Source organism: Eschrichtius robustus, chromosome 8 (genome assembly GCF_028021215.1).
Source record: "Eschrichtius robustus isolate mEscRob2 chromosome 8, mEscRob2.pri, whole genome shotgun sequence".
NCBI classification, from domain to species: domain Eukaryota; kingdom Metazoa; phylum Chordata; class Mammalia; order Artiodactyla; family Eschrichtiidae; genus Eschrichtius; species Eschrichtius robustus.
Genome location: NC_090831.1, coordinates 123,737,459 through 123,758,676, shown reverse-complemented (window position 1 = coordinate 123,758,676; position 21,218 = coordinate 123,737,459). Strand labels below are relative to the sequence as shown.

At 53.5% G+C, this 21,218-nt stretch overlaps 2 protein-coding genes across 14 annotated transcripts in view; both read right to left on the bottom strand.

The window, feature by feature from the left end:
- Positions 1 to 5,693: 5,693 nt before the first annotated feature.
- ATP6V0E2 (ATPase H+ transporting V0 subunit e2) lies at positions 5,694 to 10,857 on the bottom strand. The gene is made up of 4 exons (XM_068549663.1): positions 10,636 to 10,857; positions 9,041 to 9,088; positions 7,865 to 7,982; positions 5,694 to 7,430 (listed from the first exon to the last, which is right to left on the bottom strand). Exons 1-3 carry the CDS (start codon positions 10,737 to 10,739, stop codon positions 7,889 to 7,891), a joined length of 246 nt encoding a protein of 81 aa, XP_068405764.1. The 5' UTR covers positions 10,740 to 10,857; the 3' UTR covers positions 5,694 to 7,430; positions 7,865 to 7,888.
- Positions 10,858 to 11,016: 159 nt separating this feature from the next.
- The window catches only part of ZNF862 (zinc finger protein 862), a 35,418-nt gene continuing 25,216 nt past the window's right edge, over positions 11,017 to 21,218 (bottom strand). For all 13 annotated transcript variants that reach the window (XM_068549651.1, XM_068549649.1, XM_068549655.1 and 10 more), the window contains 3 exons: positions 18,849 to 18,953; positions 15,897 to 18,011; positions 11,017 to 14,278 (listed from right to left, as the gene is read on the bottom strand). In XM_068549651.1, coding sequence (XP_068405752.1) covers positions 14,088 to 14,278; positions 15,897 to 18,011; positions 18,849 to 18,953 — 2,411 coding nt within the window. In that variant the 3' untranslated portion in view covers positions 11,017 to 14,087. The remainder of the gene's footprint in view (positions 14,279 to 15,896; positions 18,012 to 18,848; positions 18,954 to 21,218) is intronic.

Sequence of the window (21,218 nt, the reverse complement as noted above, 5' to 3'; positions counted from 1 at the left end):
ATCAGTCATTGGTTGAGTGCGCTGATGGCAATAATTTCCTGACAGCACTTCCAGCCTTCGGCACAGGACAAAGACAGTGCTGGCAGTTGGAAGTTGGCTGGTATGCATGGAAGTGTTCAGAGCACGGGGAGACGCAGGGGACGTTGACTATGGCTACTAATACACATGTCTACTATAGTCTATTATCAGTTTTGATCTTTGCTAATATAATAGGTACTGATGGGGTTACATTGTTTCAATTTGCTTTCCTTGATTATAAATGATGGGAAGCATCTTTTCATGCTCAAAAGTCATTTCTACCACTTCTTTTGTGATCTGTCTGCTTGACTCCTTTTCTATTTACCTACTCTGTCCTTTTTATCTTGTTGATGACCTCTGTGTCTGTCATGAGTTGTAAATCGTTTCCCGTTTGTCATTTATCTTTTTTCTTTAATTTTTTTTTTTTTGCCTTGCAGAAAATCTAAATTTTAATTTAAATTTATCAAACTTTATCTTCATCACTGCTGGATTTCTTGTTTCCCCCTCTTAGTTAGATCTTCCCCATTACAAGATAATTTCTTTTCTTTTTCTTTCTTTTTTTAAGCAAAGGAGGAACAGGCTCAGGGCAGTTATATAACTGTGACCCAAAGTCACAGTTAGCAAGTTGGAGGGTCTGGATTGAAGATTTTACCCGACTCCAAAGCGCATGTATCCTATTCAGTTTAGATGATTAAAAATTCAGGGGTCCAATCTGTCACAGTAGCTTCGACTCAAACAACAAACAAAATGCAAACTTTAACATACTTGTTAATCACATTAGTGTACATGGTCGCCTTGCTCTCACCAGAATTTTCACCCTTTCCTCCACCCTCATCACCATAAATCATTCAGCGTCTCAGGGTTAGCAATTATGCTAACAGTTGATCAGGAGAACAGGCTGGCTTCTAAATAAAAATAACAGTTAAAATCTGTGGTGTGGGACTAACTCCGAAGACCTCAAGAAAAAAAATGAGCTGTTTGGGATGGTAATCCCGCATTCACGGCTGGGAGGGAGGGAACCTCCACACACGCTGGTCCCGAGGATTCCCAGCGGGCGCGTCCCTCCGAGCTGCCCGCGGGTTGGTGCAGACCGCGCAGGCGCGAGCCCCAAGATAATTTCTTTTTAATTCCCCTATGGTTTCTTCCAGTACATTTATAGTTTCATTTACATTTGTTACATCTCTGATCCAGCTGGCATTTACTTTGTTGCCGGGAAGGAGAGAGTGCCGACACTGTTCATTGCCTTTATTCATCTTTTCCTCGCGGATTTGCTTTGCCATGTTTATCAATTTGAGTTTATTTCTGGACTCGTTTTCTTCCATTGATGTGTCTATTCATGTCCCAGCACCACTGTCTTCATTTCTGTAGCCTTTCATATTGTGACTTTATAATACTTTTAAATATATGGGAGGGCTAATGTCCCTGTAAATACTCTGCTTTTTTCAGAAATTTCCTGTTTCTTTCTTTCTTTTTCTTCCTTTCTTCTTTTTTTTTTTTTTTTTTTCGGCCGTGCAGCGAGTATTGCGGGATCTTCGTTCCCCAACCAGGGATCGAACCTAGGCCCTCGGCAGTGAAAGCTTGGAGTCCTAACCACTGGACCGCCAGGGAAATCCCCCTGGTTATTTCTTACATGTTTATTTTCCCTGAGAACTTTAGATTCAGCAGATCTAGTCTAGTACCCATTCTCTCTTCTCCCCTCACTCCCCCAAAGCCTTGTTTTCATCAAGAGGACACTACATTTATAGATTACATTAAGGACATTTGACATGAAGCATAGAAATACAGATGCATACACAGGCCCCAGGTATTTTTCATGGCACTTATTTCCTAGGTCCTATCTCACACGTCAAAGTACTCAGGGGGCTTGCCACTTCCTTTTCCACAGGGTGGATCAGTGTGGTGTCCATGGTGGGAACAAGAAAAGGTGAAGGAAGCTGAGATCCTGGCAGAATGAAGGGTGCCATAGAAGTAAAGAGTTACTATGTAAAAGTCGTGTGATTTATTGATGGCAGTTTTTGACGAGGCAGGCACTTTAATCCATTCTCTCAGCTCACAATCAAAGCCTCTACGAAGCAGGCACTAGTGCTATTATAAAACTGAAGCTCAGAAAGACTAACTAACTTTCACTCAACTCATAATCGGGAGGAGCTGGACTTTGAACCCAGGGAGCGCAGGTCTCGATTCTCTATCTCGACCTCGAAGCCGAGCCGAGGCTGTTCAGTCAACAGCTCCTGGAAGGCCGGGCAGAAAGAAACAAGAGAAAACTATGTTTGCCAAATCAATTGCTGCAGACCAAGGGCACGGCCGTTGCACCTAGGATCACGACGGATCAAGGCTGCAGCCGCTGCAGTAACCCTTCCGGCCTCCCGTACTCCTGCTTACGAGACGCAGCGTGGGTGGGCGCAGAGAATCATCTCCCTAATGTCTGCCGGGCTTGGTCAGGGGAAGAAAGGCTGGCCTTTGCAGCAGGGGGGAAGCCATGCTACAATCCCGGCCCTTAATCCTGAGGTTAGGAAGCTGAGGTGGGGCTTCTGCGGGTTTCTGAGAATATCTGTCCCAACCCGTTTCCAGGCAGATGCCTGCAGGGTGCGCCAAAGTTCTACTGGGCTTGCGCGATGCTCCCCCCCTCCCCCCGCGCCGAGCCCCCCACCCCCATCTGGCCTCTGCTGGACCACATGGCGCTGGGATTAGAGTCCGCTCAGGCACCCAATAATCCCCTAAAGCTTCGGTGCTTCCTTCTCCCCAGGGCATGGTCTCCAGGTCAGAAGCTCCAGGTCCTGCTGGGAACGGCTCACGGGGAACCCTGGTGCTCAGGATACCAGCTTCCCTCAAGGTTCCCCAACCTCCTGTCTGGGTTGATAAACTGATTAAATTTTTATCAATCACTTGAGGGGTTGAGATTCTAGAGTAGTGATTCCCAACGTAGGGGTGGGGGAGAGGGACTTGGACCCCCAGAGAACATTTCAAAATGGCTGGAGACATGTGTGATTGTCAGAGCCCAGGGCAGGGAGAGTGGTTCTGCTGGCATCCACTGGGCAGAGGTCAGGGGTGCTGCTCAACATCCTACAATGCACAGGACAGCCCCGCCCCCAATGGTCCCCAACAGAGAACTATCCAGCCCGAACTGTCAGCAGTGCCGAGGTAGGGAACCCCTGTCCTAACGGACGTGGCTTTGGTCCCAGCATTCTATGGGTTTGTTTGTTCCGAGTGATTCTTACGCAGGTTCGTTACATGGAGTGCGGGCTGAATTAGCATAGACTTCGGTCACCTGCCCTCACTCTTCTGGTTCCAAGTCAAGCAAAACTGTGGTGGCTGCCAAGTGACTTCATTCCTGGAAACCCCAAGGTTTATAAACAAACGTCACGTCCAGCACATGGACCTGGAGATTCTCAGGAGCAAGAGAAACCAACCCCACTTCATTTCTCTGCTCCTCCTATTCCCAATGTTATCAACGAACCGATCTTTGTACAAAGCAACCCAAAGGCCCTCATCAAGGGCCTTGCTTTAGGTGCTTTATCAGACCCTGCGGTCTGCAGTAACAGCCGTCTTCTGTATGTAACTTTTCCTCTCCATTGAGCATCTGGGCTGATGGGTGTCCCTATTATAGACTGGAATGTACCAGATCTCAGGATGTTGAGGTGGGAAAAAGTCACGGAAGATTGTTGGGAAGCCTGGCCTCAGAGCAGCTTCCAGTTGGCAAGACCCCTTAGTTCTTTGCCCTTTGGATTCCCCGAGCAATACCTGGCACCTTGCTGTTGTCATTACACATCCTTCAAGGAGGTTTCATCCAGGCTCTGGTACCACCTGGAAAATCATCCCTGTTCCCAATAACGGCCACGCTCTAAGGCCACAACCTCTAATATCAGTGCAGTGCGCTGCACTCCCAGTGGCGGCACAACCTGGTCTGGAGGTCTCCGTCCCTTGGGCGGCACTGCCCTCTGTCGGCCACCTTCTGTACGTGCAGCTGAGCTAACCTCACCTGCCTCGTCTTCTCCACAGGCTTGTCCGGTCAGTCCCAGGATGGTCTCCCTGCATGCTTCCCGCTCTGCCACTAAGCGTGGTGCAGGGGTATCCCACCCCCAGCCACTGCCCATCTTCAGGGATCTTTTGCTACTTGTAATTGCTCTGAGCATCTACATCAGAGGCTGACATTTACTGATGTGCCTCCCACTTGGGAAGGGGGGTGGGAGATACTTCTTGCCTGAAAGAAACAATGAGTCCGTCCACACCAGGCACTAAGAGACTTGACCAGCCCGGCCTGCCTTCTGGCCGCCTAAGGCCGTAACCCTGGGATGACCTGGCCCCATCGAGTTCCTGTCTGACCAAGCTCTGGGCTGTCAGAAGAATTTACTGTTTGTTCTAGCCAATACTTGACCATAGGCCTCTGACACCTAGCCCCTCCACCCTTTCTGAGAACATTCACGACTGTGAATCTTTCCTCTGTCCCTCTGGGATGTAGGTGTATCTCCTGCAACCCAGGAGTGGCTCCCAAGGACCCTTCCTCTGAGATGAAATCAGGAAGGCTCGGGCCTCTGTCCCCCAGTCTCTGTGGCCTACTCACACTTACGCCAACCCATCCTTTGTGACTTTTCACTCTCCTGGCTCTACTTGGCCCCGCTCACCCCTCCCCCCCCCCGCCCTCGTTCTCCTGTTAAAGTGCTCAGTCACCCTTTAGGGGCACGGACCCCACAGAGCTCACATGTCCCTACTGTCAGTCGTTTCGGAATGAAACCTGATTTCCCCTCTGTAACTAATGTCTGGCTGTGCTCATTTCTGACAAAACCTGCTCACCCTGCAGTCCCCCTCAGAGTGGGGTGAGAGCTTTGAGAGAAGCACCACCCACACAAAGCGGTGGGCACAGATCCCGAGAGGGCATCCCAAGCTCCCCCTCCCTGAACGGCTGCACAGGCAGAAAGGGAGGGTGGGAAGAGAGTGTGCTGGGAGGGGGTCTGCCAGCCCTGAGCTGAAGAAGCTGCCCAGAGAGCAGGGGGCGCGCCCCGGGACCCAGGGAACAGAGGCCGCCACGAGTGGTTCAATGAGAACTCAGGGACAGACATACACCCCATGTCTTCAGGCCACATCTTCCTCCTGAAGACCAAACCCATGTATCCTACCACTAGCTGGGCGTCTCCATGAGGATGCCCCAGACACACCCAGCTCACCAGGACACACAGGAAACCCCAGGTCATCACGTGCCCTCTGTGGCCTGTCACCGAGAGGTCCCAGCCGCCAGGTACTGGGCACCGCACTTGCCCACTGCTCACCACAGGGTCCACCCCGCCTCCTCCCTCCCCCCACGGCCAAGGCGCTGGCCCCCTTCAGCTCCTAACTAGACCTTCTGTTCGCCCACTCGTCCCCATCCTCACCACCACTCTCTTCTGAGGCCCATTATGCACCCTGCAGAGATCATCCTGGAAACCAAGTTGGGTCACATCACTCCCCTGCTTCAACCCTGCTGTGGCTCCGCATTCTCTCTGGATGCACTCCTCGGGGCTCAGGGTCTCTCCTCCAAGCACCTTCCACCCCCAGCTTCCTTCGGCTCCTCCCAGGAGCTCTACCTCTGCTCACTCCATCCCCCTGCCCCAGGCAGGAAGCTGATCCCCACCCAGGCCGAGCACAGAGCCAGGCTCTCGGGTATGTAGGGGTATTTGGGAAGGATGCAGGCCACGCTCTGGAACATTGGGGACCGGCTTTATTGCAGAGCCCCGGGGGCCACGCACTCTGTAATCTGGGGCACAGATGGGTGGTGGGCAAAGTTCCACTTGAACGAGTCCTCCATCTTTCTCCTCCTGCCTGGCCTGGTTCTGGGCAAAATCCAGGACAGCGGTATTCTCGCTCAGGAATCAGGAAAATGTAGTCTCAGTGTCCACATCCCAGAGCTGCAGCTCCAAGCAGCTGCCAGCCCCCTTTCCTGTGCCCCAAATCCACCCGCCGAGGAAATGGGAATCAGGGGGGCAGGAGAGCGGCAGCCAGCAAACTTGGCCTCGGCCAGGACTTTGCCACCAAACAGGAATTTCCTCACCACTCATTAGTCACTAGACACGGGTCAGGCTTCTAGCCGCCAATCGAGGCTCAACAGCCCCACTCCAGGGGGGCCACAGGGGTCAGCACAGGAAGGGAGTTGGAAAGGGGGTGGGTGGGATGTTAAAGGGAGGCCCCGATCTGAGCAACAGGCCAAGCCCAGAACCAAGAAATCCAAGTGAGACATACCACGTTCTACCACCGCTCCAAAAACGATGCCTACTAAACAGAATGCCAATCAACTCAACAGTCAATAAATACAAGAGACTGGCTTCTTCCCCAGGGAGGCAATGTGGCACAGCAGAGGGGGGGACTCCAATCAGCTCTGGGGCTGCGGGCAGGTGTCTAAGGTCTCCACCCCAACTCTCCTAGGAGAAGTGAGGCACGGTTGGGGCCCCAGGTTCCCTCCCCTCCGAGGCCCGCACGCTCTCCAGGCCTCGCCAGGCCAGGGGCTCCCCGCCCTGCAGCATCTCCGCAGAGCCCAGCCCACACCTCGCCCACACCTGTCCCTCTTTGCCCTCCCTCGCTCCAGATGACCTCCGTGCTGCTGTGAGGGGCTCTGAAATCCACCCTCACCGCAGCCAGAGCCTAGGCCTGGCCTCGGCAGGAGCTGCCTTCAGTTTCTTCAGCTCCTGCAGTGCTCAGGCTGAGCCTCTGGGAAGGGAAGGAGGTGATCCAGGTGGGGAGGAAGGGGGAAGAGGATATTCTGAGGAGATACCACTTCCTGAGCGAGCCAACGTAAGTGACTTTGTGACTATAAAGGATGCTAAACATACACGTTTCACTCATGATCCAAATTACTATGATGCTTTGGATCGTAATGTTTTGTGGGACTGCTTTTCCATTTCGTCAACAATTCCAGAAATTTCACATCGAAACGTGTCAAAAATTAAAGGAGAACTCCAAGAAAGGCCTTTGCCACACCTGACCGAGCCCCTCCACCTCACAGGTGAGGAGGCCCACACAGGCAGACGCTTCCTGGGGTCACACAGCAGGACAGCGGCAGGGCCCTGCCTCTTCCCCCAGGGCTTCCTCCCTGGCCTGGCCCACCTGAGGCTCGGAGCATCCTGGGCTGAACGGCCTTCTCCCCAGGACGCACGGCCTCCTCTGGTTGCCCCATTGTGTAAAAGGCGCAGCCCCACCCTTGTCAGCGCCTGGCCTGGACCTACTCGGGAGCGGGCAGTGGGAACCTGAGGGCTGGACATCTCCTTCTCCAGCCTGGCTCTGAGCTCGGGGCTTCCCGAGGCCCAGGCTGGCTGGGGAGGGCAGTACTTTCCAGAAGCAGGCAGGCCTTGGGGGAGGGAGCACGCAGGGACTGGGACACAGTTGTAGGGGTGACAGAAGGGTCATCAGGGACAGTGGAGCCAAGGTCATCCAGAGAGCTGGGGCACCTGAAAAGTACATCACAGAACAAGTCACGGCCTCGCTGTGGAGACCCTTCTCCCCCAGCCCCGCCCTGGAGAGCCTGTGCCCGTCACCCAGCTCACCTCAGACAGCCCCCTGCCCACTCGGCGACTCACGGCTCCCTGCCCCCGCCCCCCCCCCTCACTCAGAACAGATTCTGCAGCCAGCCGCCTCCTCTGGGGCCTGCAAACGCACAAACAAGGCTGGGCCCACATGCTCCCCCCAGGACCCTGGGTGTTCCGTCCATCCCTGCCGCCCAGCACAGCACTGGGCAGGAAGGGAGCAGGTGCTCAGCACTTTCTTTTTTTTTTCCTTAATAAATGAATGCCTGAATCCACGTGCAAAGTCTTACAACGCTGCCTGACCTTGTCCTGCCCCCGCCCCGGGCCCTTCCCCACCCCTGCCCAGCGCCCAGCAGTACCTGGGGCCGAGGAGGCGGCAGCGGTCACTCCCACAGGAAGTGCACATACCAGATCGTCTCATTCTTCAGCTGGGGCCCGAACAGGGGGTTCAGCTGGGCCAGGATGGCGATGAGCCAGCTGCCAGGGACAGCACAGTGAGAGTGAGCCCAGACACAAGGAACTCTGCCATGCACACCTCACACCACGCCTTTGGTCACATGACCGACCCAGCAGCAGGGTCTGGGCTCCGGAGGGAAGGTCTCATGGAGCCATCCACGCTGCGGCCGGCACGGGGGCTCAGTCTGGGGCGTGTGGGTTTGGGTTTAGGTTTGGTTTGATCTGATGTTTTGTAGATTTATAAGATCCCTGCGCTGGGGCTGGACCCTGGGATTAGGGAAGAGGTAAGACGGCCTCCAGGGGCACAAAGGGAAGCCATACCGGCTTAACTGAGCGTGAGAGAGGCCTCCCTCAAAACCAGAGCCTTGATTTATTCCTCAGTTTGGCAGCCAGGGTGATTTAACATGGAGCAACCTAACATAGGAGGATTGGGGAGGGATGGCAGAGCGCCTTTTTTGTAAAAGGGGAAGGGCTACCATGAATGGCAGTTTTAGAAAGAGAACATCTAGACATGAAGGACCTGGAAATTGATTCCCTCACACTGTCCAGGCACTCGCATCTCTTGGAATGTTTTCTGTATCCCAGGGAGCTTTCCCAAGTTTGAAGACTACTGCTCATCCAGTGGTTCTAAACTGGCTGCATCACAATCACCCAGGGGCATGCATTAAAAATATGGATTCCCAAGTGCAGATCATGAGAACTGTGATTTAGTGGGTCCAGGGTGGAGCCCTAAAAGCTGTGTTTTTACAATCTCTCCAGGTGATTCTGATGTCCCATCAGGTACAAAAGAAACTGAGCTGGCCCATCTCACTCATTTTGCAGATGAGAAAACTGTAGCCTATGAACATGACAGAGCTTGTCCAGGTACTACATTCAGAACCAGAACCCAGAGTTCATGACTTCCAGCCCATCGCTCTCTTTGCCTCTCCAACTGCCTCCTCTTCTGTGTTTTACAGCCTCAGCCTTTCAAGAGCTGAATGTGACCGTACCAGGACAGAGGGGAGAGCAGGGCTGGGAAAGGAGGAAAGAAGGGAGCACGAAGGCCCCAGCTGACTTTGGGCTGGGAGAGCAGTACTTACAAGAGGTAACAGCAGACGGCGGTGGCCACCAGCATGGTGATGATCACTCTGCAATGGAAGAGGACGTCAGGTCAGGACGGATGGAAGCAGGTCAGGAGGCCTGGCTGAGGCCAGAGAAAGAGCTGCTGGTGCCAGCCCCTTTCCCGTCTGATGCCCCCTGAACACAGGGAGGCTGAGTTCTACTCAGGGTAAGAATCGCTAGATGGAAAATAAAAACGCCAAGTGTCACCTCTTGGGGAGGCCAACCTTGACCACGTCCAAGTTACATTATGAATCTTTCCCTTCACCTATCTGCCTTCTCCATCACCCACTATTTCTCCATCTTAATGCAAACATGTTGGGAAAAGACACTGCACAGAGCTGCATTTGCAGCCACCCACCATGGAGTGGCCTCTGGAATCCAAAGTTCACTGGGCAAAGGGAAGGAAGACAGAAGACCAGAAGACAGGGCAAGAAGCAAGGAGACCATGAGCCATCTCTGAGGCACAATGAGCAGTTATAACGAGAATAGCAACTGGCTACCTTGAATCCACTCAAACACTGGAGACAGCGGCTTTCAATGCAGCAGGAAAACTTCAGAAGGAAGAACTCACCAAGGTTGGCAGGGGAGGCGAGGCACTAAAATGGTTTACAAAGTGAGGCCATGGGACCTCAGCCCTGCAGGTCCTTTTTATTTTTTTGCCACTCCGCGCAGCATGCAGGATCTTAGTCCCCCAGCCAGGGATCGAACCCGTGCCCTCTGCAATGGAAGCCTGGAGTATTAACCACTGGACCACCAGGGAAGTCCCTAGCCCTGCAGATCTTTAAGAACAGAGGCAATACCCAAATGCAGCCTCCAGCCAAAGCTAAATCTAACCCAAACCAGGCCCTAGGACCTCGGATGTAAAGTACTTGAAGTTGGTGCCAGAGCAATTAGCATTTGATCCATTCTTTCAACATCACCAAGCACCGTGGGCCAGTCCTGTACTGGGCACTGGGGTCTACGGTGGTGAACAAGACAGTCTTCCACCTCGAGGAACTTGTAATCAAGGGGTGAGAGCGCTTTACAGCTGAAGATGATATGAAGCAGAAACTGGTAAATGGTGCAAGAGGCAGAGAAACCTGCTAGGGGACCTTCAAAAAATAATGATACTGGCTAAAAATTATTCAATACAATATGTGCCATGCACTAAGAGTCTTCTATACGTTATTTCGTGTAATCCTCACAGCAGCCTTGAAAGGCAGGTGTCAGCATCACCGCCAATTACCTAAGAAGAAATGAGGCTTGAAGGCGTGACAGACACTCAAGGTCACAGCTGGGCTGGCGTGGACAAACTGCATCAGTGTCTAGCCATAGCTTTTACCTTTACAGGCTGGAGGGGGTGACCCGTAACTGTCTCCACCTTTCTAAAGCACGACCGTCTCTGCCCTTCGGCCCCGACCTCCTGCCTGTTGCCGGCTGAACGCGGCCCAGCACAGGCCTGGGAGGAGGAGTGGGGCGCCGTGCGCGCGCCTGGACAGTGCTGGCTGCACAGCGGACCCCCGCCGCCGCCGGGGGAGGGGGTGGGCGCGGCCGCGGAGGTCCACAGGGAGGCTGGGCCGCGCGCGATCCTTACCCGCGGTTGGGTCCTTTCGGCACGAACCAGGGCCCGGCGATGCCGATGAGGCCCCAGAACGTGGTGAAGATGATGACCGGGAGGGCGAAGGAGTGCGTCGTCATGGCCCGGAGCGGGATGCCCAGGCCGGGATGCCAGTCAGAATTGCAGATGCTCCGGTGCGCGCCAGGTCCCGCCCGGGCAGTGGGCGCCGAGCATGCGCAGCAGGACCCGGCCGCGCAAGAGAGCCCTTTCAGCGAGCCCGACCCGCGCAGGCGCTCCAGCGCGTCGCTCGGGGCGGGGGCGTGGGCGGGCTTTCCTCTGAGCCAGAGATAATTAGCTTTGAGCATCTCCTCCAGTTTGCTAGTTTTGGATACGGGATTAACAGGACAGAGGCATGTGTCGAAATAAACTCTGCTTTATTCAAATAGCAAAAGGTTGAGAATCAGACATGGTTTTTTTAAACCGTGTTTTGCACATGGTTTTGCACATCTTTGAAACCAGACGAGGAGAGAACATCCCTGGGCCAACCACCTGGGGTGACCTCGGCTGACAGACACTTGGTTGAGGGAAACGGCCCATCTTCACACTGTCCTGCTAAATACTTAGCACCCTAGGAACTGAACCTGGGCTTCGAGGGAAGCAAAGGGTCTGGAGTAGATTACACTCCAACGTGTCTGGCTAGAACAGGGGGTTGGGGTCCCTCCTTCCCGCCTGGTCTCTATGGCTACTGAACTCAAACTGTCAGTTAAAATGCTGGTCGCTCAGAATGTCAGCCCTGTGGGCATCAGTCTATGGAGATCACAGGTAGGGAACGAGGGTGAAGGCATGGCTAGGACTGTGGCCAAAGGCAGAGAGCTTGCTCCTTCCATCCCCAATGCCCTTCAGCTTGTTTTTTTGTGAGGCAAAAATAGGAAGGCTCTCCAACAACGGGGTCTCCAGGCCCTGGGGTCTGAAATGCTGCAAGTCTCTTGAAACAAAACGAGATGTCAGCTTGGGCAAGGGGTCTCACCACGCTTCAGCCTGGGGTCCTGCACAAAATGGTCAGCGTCCTCTCTGCCATTAGCGAAGAGAGGGGACCCAGGGCATGCCTGTGCCCCTCGAGAAAGTGGGTAGTGCAAATCCCTGTGACAAATAGCATTTTCAGTCGCCCCCCCACCCCACGCCAAGGGGCCCAAGTTTCTCACAAGCTGGCATCGGAGGCTTCCTCAGAGCACAGATGTGGAAAGGCAGGGGCGTCCCTAGCTGGCCTCCACCTCCACGCCTAGACTCGCACAGGGAATCGTGCGTGTGGCACTCACGCACGGCGCTGCTCGCAGGACTAGCCTCTTGCTCTGAGGATTCTTAAAGGATGGAAGGTGCCATGGGGAGGATGCCTGCGAGGAAATCACCTCAATTTGAATCGCTATGGATAGGCCGGGGGCTATAACCCCCACTTTAAAGGGCCCTCCTCTCTTCCATCCCACCAGCTCATACCCGCGGCGCCTGGCCTAGTGCAGATTCCTGAACTCCCCATAGTGACCTACGCGAATGGGGGAGGGAGGCCTGGGCTCCATCTTGGCCACGTGGACAGTAACACCGCCAGGGTTCAAGCCCCGAGGGCCCGTGGCACACCTCAGCCCCCAGAACACGGGGCTGTCAGGGAGACAGTGCCACAGCTGAAAAGGCAGAAAGCGGAAACGGAATTCCTGGCTCGAAGCTGAAGAAAACTGGAAAGTGATGGCGCTAAGGCTAAGTGCTAAGGGTGGGGTGCTGGGAAGGGAGAGTCAGAGACACTGGGAACCAGGGGTTCTGCCAGACAGTGAGACACTTGGTACCAGCATCTCAGGGGCTCTCAGCACCTTCTAGGAGTGGGAAGTGGACAGATGGCTGCTTGAGGGCCAGGCCACTTGGACCTGCATCGCAGAGCAGGGACCCCACCTAGAGCCAGGCAGCACGGCCAGGACGGAGCACTACTTCCTGCCCGTCTAAAACAAGAGAAAGGCAGCGGCAAAGAAGCCCTTCCCTCTGACCTCCCCCTCGTTTCCCACCTGTGGTTAGGAAGGCGGGACCCAGACACTACATCATCCTCAGCCAGATGAGCAGCCTAGGAGCCTGCCCAAAGCAGCTGCCCTGGAAGGAAAAGTGCTTTACTTCAGGGTGGAAGAGGAGATGGGGTGATGGGGAGAGGGCAACGGGAACCAAATAGTGTGGGACACCCTTCTGTGCCGCCAGGGTGCTGGTTCTCATGCTTGAGTGAGCCCACGAAGTTCCTGGGGGGCCTTGCTGGAAACAGTCCCGGGGATCTGAATCAGGTGGGTCTGGGGTGAAACAGATTTAAACAAGACACCCCTAGTGATTCCCAAGCTGGTCCCCAGAGCAACTTTGGGAAGAGAGGACTAGACCATTATGCTGAGGGCATGTTGAGAGAGCACCTCTTCCCATAATAAGGACGTTGGTGGCAAGGGACAAGGACAAGGGCTGAAGGCAGCCAAGTCCACTCTGCAGCCTGAGGGCCGTCTCTCAGAGCCGGAGGCGCTGTCATCCATCAGTCCTGTGGCAGCTGGGGCACCAGCAGGCACTTGGATTCTCTACTGCCACTTCATGGAGAGGGACACCAAGGCACAGAAAAGAGGAAGGGATTAATCATGGTTGAACCACTGCCTGCAGCAGAGTTGGACAGGATCCCAAGCCCCCCAAGTGCAAACTTGTCCTGTCCGCTCTGCTCCGTAGAAAACCAGGGCTCAGCACAACACAAGGGCTGCGACTGGTGGAAAGCGCCAGGCTCCCTCCAGGGAAACACTCCTCCCCTGTCTGGGAGCTGCAGGAGAATAACCTTTCTTGATTGCTCTGTGCAAAGGGGTTCTGCTTGCCTCATCCTAAAGGCAGGCCCTGGGAGGAGATAGAGGAAGTCTCTGATGCGAGTCTCCCATTTGAAGTTGAGGCTTCCCGGCTTCTGCCATGGAGCCAGGGGGATAGATCCCAGAGCCAGGCCAGCTGGCCCTAGACCTGCTCATCCCATGCCCCTCACCACGTGTCTACCCTGCGCCACTCAGGCTGTGGGCAGCCCGCTGGGATGCTCCCCAGCTACCCAGGGGCTGGAGTGCTCCTTTAAGCCCCCTACCCCCAACCGTCTCTCCCACTTCAGAAAAGTCCTCCTGCCACCAAAACATGGGGTGAAATCTTTCATGATGGAATTATTTCCTGAAGCACCTTAAAATGAGCTTGAGCTAAGAACCCTTCTGCATATTGAAGTGCTGTGAGGTCGCCGCTCGGCTTAGAGGAGGGCCTTGGTAAGCAGGCTGTGCGCCTCCAGATCCCCCTGCCTCCCTGGGATGTGGGCTTCATTACCTTGTCACTGCCACTTCCCAGTGCTCAGAGAGTCCCCACCAAGCGAAGACTCTAGGGCAGCCTAGAATCCCAGGGCCTGTCACCATGATCACGAGGGCCAGGGCAGCAGGGGGTCTCCAAGGCAACCCCTCAGGGTCCTGCTCTTACAGGAGCGCTTCATCAGGACAGCCCAGGGCCCCTTGGCTGGGGTGGGGACACAGGAGTCCGTGGCGAGGCTCTAGGACGCAGTCTGTCAGGACCTCCACGGGTTCCCTGTAGGACGGGATGGGCGGCTTCTGGGTCACGGCCTCCTCCACGCGGAGCGCTCCCATCTTCTCCTTCCTGAGCCCCGCCCCTTGTGCGGGAGGAAAGGGAGGGTACAGTCAGACAGAGAAAACAGATCAGATGATAATCCCCTCCCCACAACCAACTGCGCCCCAAGGTATGTTCGGTGAAGAAGCCCTGGCAGAACAGACTGGAGACAGACCAGGACTGCTCTCTGTGGGCCTGATGGAGTCCCGCTCTGCTGACTTTCCCCCTGGGGCAGCGGAGCTCATGGGCGGGGGTGGGGGTGGGGGTGGGGCAATTTTGCTCCCAGGGGACATTTGGCGGAGTCCGTAGACCTTTTTGATTGCTACAACGGGGAGGGTGCTACTGGTACCCAGTGTGTGTGTAGTGGGAAAGGTCAGGGGTGGCCAGGCGCAGGACGGGCACCCACAGCGAAGAACTACCTGGCCCCAAACGTCAGCAGTGCTGAGGTTGAGAAACTGCCTGGGACAGAAGGCTTTACCATATACAATCTGGCCGTGTTCTCTGTTTGCTTCAGACGTACTAGTCCCATCGCCCTATGATTACAACTTGCAGAAGCACACAGCTGATGGCGTCTTCTTCTCCTTCACCCTCACAGGTCGGGCACTGAGAGCAACTCACTCACCAAATACGTGGGTGAAGGACTCCCGTGTTGGAATCACCCTCTTTCCTTCTCTCCACTTCTGCCCCCTCCCTGCACCCACCCCCCAGCTGCAGGGCCAGGGCCACCAGGCTTCCTACAGAGCGTCTGTCAGCCCCGAGGCCGGTCCACTGCTGACGACCACAGACCCTGAGGTAGGATGAAAGCAGAAGCAAGAGGACGGAGACCCACTATAGGAAGACGCCAAGAGAGGAAAACCATGGCTCTGTCACTGTCCAGTGACACAGGAGCAGCCTGGAGCAGTTTTCTTTGGTGTTCAGTGACTACTTGAAAAGAGGGAAATTTCTTACTTAAGATGTCCGGTAACTTGGCCTCCAGGATAACGTCACTTCCCCCTCAAGCCCAGTCCCCACCTGGCCTTCCAGGCTAGTTGGGAGGCTCTCCTCACGGACCCCTCCCCTGCCCAAAACCCCCAACCTTCTCCTCCATACAGCACCATCCTCACAGCCCCTGTGACCTGCACCAACCTCTTCCCTCTGCAAACAGGGTCCGCACAGCCCCATGGGAATGTGTCGTCTCTGCCCTCACTGGTCCAGTCTCCGAGTGATTTCTGGTAGCAGTTTGAACCTTTAAAGAGTGCCATGGGCATGACTCGCCAGACGCTGTTCTAAGCCCTTCACATCTATTAATTCGCTTTACAGATGAAAAACCATAGCACAAGGAGATTAAGTTGCCCGAGGTCATGTGCTAGTCAGTGGCAGGATGAGAATTTGAACCTGGGCAGCCTTGCTCTGGAAATTCCTGCTCTTGGCTCTATGCCCTGTGCCCTGCAGTGTGGGCGTCCTGCCTTCTAGCTGGATCCTAATCTCCTGGAGGGTAGGTGTCCCGTCTTGAGCACCCACTGGTCTAGCAAATGGTTGGGCATGTGACACCTTAGAGCAAGCCTACTGTGACAGCTGACTTGAGCAGACTCTACCAGGCTGTGAGCTCAGCATGGGGTTGGGAAGCTAAGATTCTCTTCCTTTGCTTCCCCAGGTCCAGGAACCCTGCCACGCATACTTACTTGTGTGGGAGCGGGGTGGCACTTGGGCACAGGTGTAGACGTGGCTGAAACGCCGACCTGAGGAGGTCAGGTACCAGTGCTGGATGGCGGGCTGGGGGTTGTACTCTGTGACCGCCACACCATTCACCGCTGTCATCATGAGCATGTTGATCACCTCGTTGGAGAGCTTGGTCCTCTCATCGGTCCTGATCCGGTTCATGGCACTGAATCCGCGCTCACAGCAGGAGGTGGAGACGGGCACACAGACCACCACTGCCACGAGCCTGCTGAGCAAGGGGAAGCGGCAGTCCTGGGCCAGGGCGTTCCTGCACAGCATGGAGAACGGCAAGTTCTTGGCGATGGCTTTCAGGCCCAGCCACTCCTCCAGCAGTGCTTCCTCGCTGTATCCTGGGGGCAGTGAGAGTTCAAAATATCTGGCCAGGGCAAGAATATCATCATTCCCAAAACCGGCCAGTTCCATCCCACTTGGCCAGGCCGTGGCGTCAAACACCTCCATGTTCTTGAGCTGCGGGGGACGGTCCGCGTCAAACCTCTGCTGGAGGTACTCAATCCCAGTCAGGATCATCCTCTCCCTGTCCGCCTGGAACCGCTGTTCCGCCACCTCCACTCTGTCCAGGAAGATGCCGTGGAGCCGCCCGTCCCTGAAACCGGCATTGAACTCTTCCTCTTTGGGTCCTGCCTGGTGACGGAGGGTCTCCAGCGCTACATAGGCCCGTCCCAGCGTGGAGTTCACCTCCGTAATCAGCACGATCTCCTTCTGGCACACTTCGGACAAAGGCCTGTAGATGCTCAGGAAGTCCAAGAGGAAGTGGCAGAACTTGACGAAATGGAAGCCCTTCATCAGCTTCAGCACGCCTTTGGCCCTGTGCCCGATCTGGCCACCTGCTTCCGCCGCGCTCTGGAGGTGCCTGGCCAGGGCGGGCCAGCTCATGATGAGAGCATTCAGCGTGCGCCTCTTGCTGGCCACCCACCTGACAGCGTTCAGGTCCTTCAGGCGGATGATTTCCTGCTCCAGTGGGGCCGCGCCTTCCTGCAGCTCATTCAGCCTTTTGTTCGAGGACTGATAGAACTTGAAGACGGTTCGGATGTGCCGGTCACACTTCTTGACCAGGTCGATGCCTCCACAGGCGTCAACCACGGCCAGGTGTAGCCGGTGGGCCACGCAATGCACCGGCAGCAGCTGGGGGATGGTCTCCTGGAGCTTCTCCACCACACCTCCTCTGCAGCTCAGCATGGCTGAGCCATCGGTTCCCAGGCCCACCACCCAGCCAGGCTTCCGGAAGGGGATGTCCAGTTCGTCCAGGGCAGAGATGATGGTCTCAAAGTATCCATCCACCGTCTCGCTGTAGAGTGGGGCCAGAGTGATGTAAGACTCCTTCACCTCCGTCCCCTTAAAGTAGCGGATGTAAACGCCCACACAGGACTGGTCGGAGGTGCCTGTGGCGCTGTCCAGCAACACGCTCACACACGGGGAGTTCCGGACATCCTCAAGGATCTCCTTCTTCAGAGTCTCGGAGATGTATTTGATGAACTGAGTGCAGGCGGTGCGATTTCGGTACTTGCCCAAAATCATGGTCCCGGTGCTTTGGAGGAGTTGCAGGATCTTCTCAAAGTCGTTCAGGGGCCTCGAGTGGTACGCGATGGAATAGGCGGCATTGAAAAAGTGCTCCATGTTGGCCATCAGGTCACTGGAGATCTCGGGGACGAGGGCGGCCTGCGGGGTGTCTTCCCTGACTTCCAGGGTGTTGACACAGAGCTTGTGTGCTTTGCTGACTTCATGGTACTTTAAAGTCTCCACTTTAAAAGGACCCGTGTAACCTCGGACTAACCGGGATGATCTGTCGTGCAGACTAGGTCTTTCTCTGCAAGCTGAGCAGAAGAGCTTGGTCTCTTTTGGGTCAATTACTAACCATGGGAACTGCCCAAACCACGACCTCTGAATTGAGCGGGGTCTGTAAGTCCTCTTGATTTTCCTCCGTCCATCTGCTTCTACTTCACAAAGGCTGGGATTGCAGTAGGAGGTGCACGTCTCCATGGAAGGAGCTGGTAGCAGTGCAGATTCTAGAGCCGAGGCCTGTGTGTGTGCCCCTCTAATGGCCACCGTCGTCTTCTTCCCTTTGGAGCAAATCAAACTGTGCTCGGTTTTGCCACCCAGAACTCTGCAGCCTCCTATCAGCTAAGACACCCCAATTCAATAAGTACCCCTTATGCAAAGCAGAGAAGATGAATGTGATCCACCTTTCTAGAAATCAGTAGCGGCTTCTATTTAAACCCTTTCCCATTATTTTCTCTGAAAGCCAGTCTGTCTCCCCAAGAGTTGTCTGCTAATCCTTTTGGGCTCTTTAGCCAGCCTCCCCCTCCCTATCTACATATCTACCCTGAGATCATGTGACATCAGATGCTAATAAGCTTAATTAGCACCTTGGCCACAGATGCTATTGGATGGTTTTAATCCTCTTTCGAGGCACCACAAAGAAATGAGGTTAAACATCCAAGAGTCTTCTTATGAGCCTTGGAAACAAGGGAGGCATAGGAGTATACACAGTAGCTGTTAGCCAATAAGTTACTGACAGAGATACACGAAACTGCTAACTCTCACAGACCAACAGTGTTGTCACTGAACACCAGGGGAGGAGGCAGCAGAGGCTCACAGCCATGGGTCGCGTGGCTCCTCGTGACCAGTGCCCACCACGCACCTCCCCCATCAGCTCTACCACAGTCTCCCCGTTTCACTTCTGCTAATCAAAGCTCCTTAGTTTTCCCAAACTGTCCCAGTTTCTCAGATTCTTCCACACTGTGAAGGCACAGTTTCTTATTCACGTTTTTCTACCAATACAGGGCCTGGTGCACGACAGTTTCCGCGCGAGGCTGGCGGAACTAACACTGTGTGACTCGCCATAGCCGCCTGGGCCCCCGGACGTACCCTTCAGAACCCAGCAGGTCAAGACCCACCTGGAGGACGGCCTTTCCCCCACTTGGGCCCGTCTGGGTCCTTGATCCAGGGTGCAGCTCTCCGCTCCAGTTTTGAGATCAAGTCTGGTTTGGCGGCAGCAGGCCCTGTTGCAGGGACGAAGAGTCACAGTGACATCACAGGTCTGGAATGTCAAGTCAAGTGGCCCATCTGAAAGATCCAGGGAGGCCTCTGGGTGCATTTCCTAATAAAATCTTTCCAACCAGGGGCGCGATGAAAGCATACCCATCTAGGGTGCCAATTTATTCTTAAAACCCAAAGAGGCACCAAATTAGGGTGCATCCCTTAGCTCCATGGCTCATCCATGGGAGCATGAGTCAGCTAAACGAATCTAGAGGGGAAAGGGCGAAAACAGGAAGAAATACAGAGGACAAAATAGAAGGAGAGAGGACAGGGATGATAAAGAAAGCCACACGAGAAGTGGGAGAGGGCCACCAACAACTGTCCCATGCGTGTGCCCCTCAGCAACTCCCGCAGCTGGCCTTGGCGCAGGTGGCTAACTACACGGGGCACCTGAAAAGCCCCTTCACGCTGCCTACCACCTGCTGCGGAACCTGAAATCCGACTAGAGGAGATTCGTGTCTTTGGGTTAAGCACTGCCCTTTACTGAAAATATGAATATTCTTCAGGGCTATGCGAAGAAATTGCTTTCTTGATTTAAAGTAAAATCCATTAATCTCTACTTACATGCTTTTTATGTATCTGTGTGAATGGGTGTATAACCTTTCTTTGGAAAGACATATACAAGCCACTGGTAACTGCGGGCACTTCTGTGGAGGGACTGAAGGACAAGGTAAAAGGGAGATTATTTTCACTATTCATCGTTGGATCATTCAAATATATTTATATGTTCATGTGTGTGTATGTATCCACATATTTACTACTAATAAAAATACAATACATTATTAATCTGTGGTAGATTGAACACTTATTCTTCTTCAAACATCTCTAAAATGAGGGCAAAGGGATAATAATAAAAAGAAGCGTAAGCCCAAGAGAAACATTGTACTAGAAATGTTAATACATTTTTAGAAGAAGGAAAGGAGATAAAAGAGAAGAACTAACAGAGCTGGACACCAAATGCCGGCAGAGCGGGTAATAAGGAGAAAGAAGTGAACTTGACCCCAGAATCCCCAAAAGAGCTAGGACCTGGAGGCACCAGGTGCAGCAGAAGGTGGTGGGTAAGGAGAGACCGGTTCAAGGCCAGGTCTGCTCACCTATTCCAGGAAGCCAGAAAATACCACCACCCTCCCCCAAGGAGGAGAGAGAGGTTGGTCTACAGAAAAACTTAACCAGAAAGGTTCCAGGCCCTGGAATGGTGGGGTGAGTGAAAGATGAAGGAGAAGAGCTGTGATGCAAACAGATGAAGACAGTCTACAGACCAGAAGCTGCGTTACTTGGCTCCGAGAACACCAGCTTAGTGTACAGCCAAGCAGGAGACAGGAAGTTTTCTTTGGAGAAATGGAATTGCCCCTTCCCAACCCTCCTCCCCGAAAGACCTACGGATCCAGACTTCGCCGGGCTCTTCAATGAAACATCCAGGTTCACAGCTGGTCACCCTACAATGTAACCTACCCCTTGAGTCCCAGCCATGCACACAGAGCTTCCAGCCAGTTTTTAAGGCTTTACTCTTAAATGTGAATGAACCTAAAGATATTTATTTAAGACAAACTGCTAACAAGTAGGAAAAAGGATTGAAGGAACTAGAGATACTACAGGAAGCAAAACAAAATTTCAACCCCCTCCCCTGAAAACTAGAACATTCCCACAGAGAAAAGTCATGATAGTTATCCATGAAAAGAGCAATAAGGGCTCTTAGATTTAAAACACGATAGAAAAAAAAAGTTTTAAATTAAATAGAATTGTTAGAAAATAAAATGGAGGAAATCTCCAGGAAAGTAGAACAAAAAAGACAGAAGCAGGAAATAGGAGAAAAAGAAAAAAATAAAACAAAACCAGAGGCTCAATTTAAGAAGTCTAATATCTAACTAATAGGACTTTTTGGAAGAAAGAAAAGAGAAAATGCAAAGGAAGAAATAATACAAGAATGTTTCCCCAAAATGGAAACTGTGAGTTTCCACATGGAAGGGAAGCACCAGATATCCAGAACAAAAGATGAAAAAACATCCATATCATTAAGCACTAAATACTTCAAAACGCTGGAATAGGTCTTAAAACTTTTCAGAGTGGAAAAACAGGCTGTGTTCAAAGATTTAGGAATAAAAAGGTATTTATACTTCTCAACACCACCTGTAAAACCTAAAAGCAATGCTTTCAAAATGCTGAGGAAAATCATTTCCAACCTGGAATTCTATACCCAAACCAAATTATCAATTGTGAGAGCAGAATAA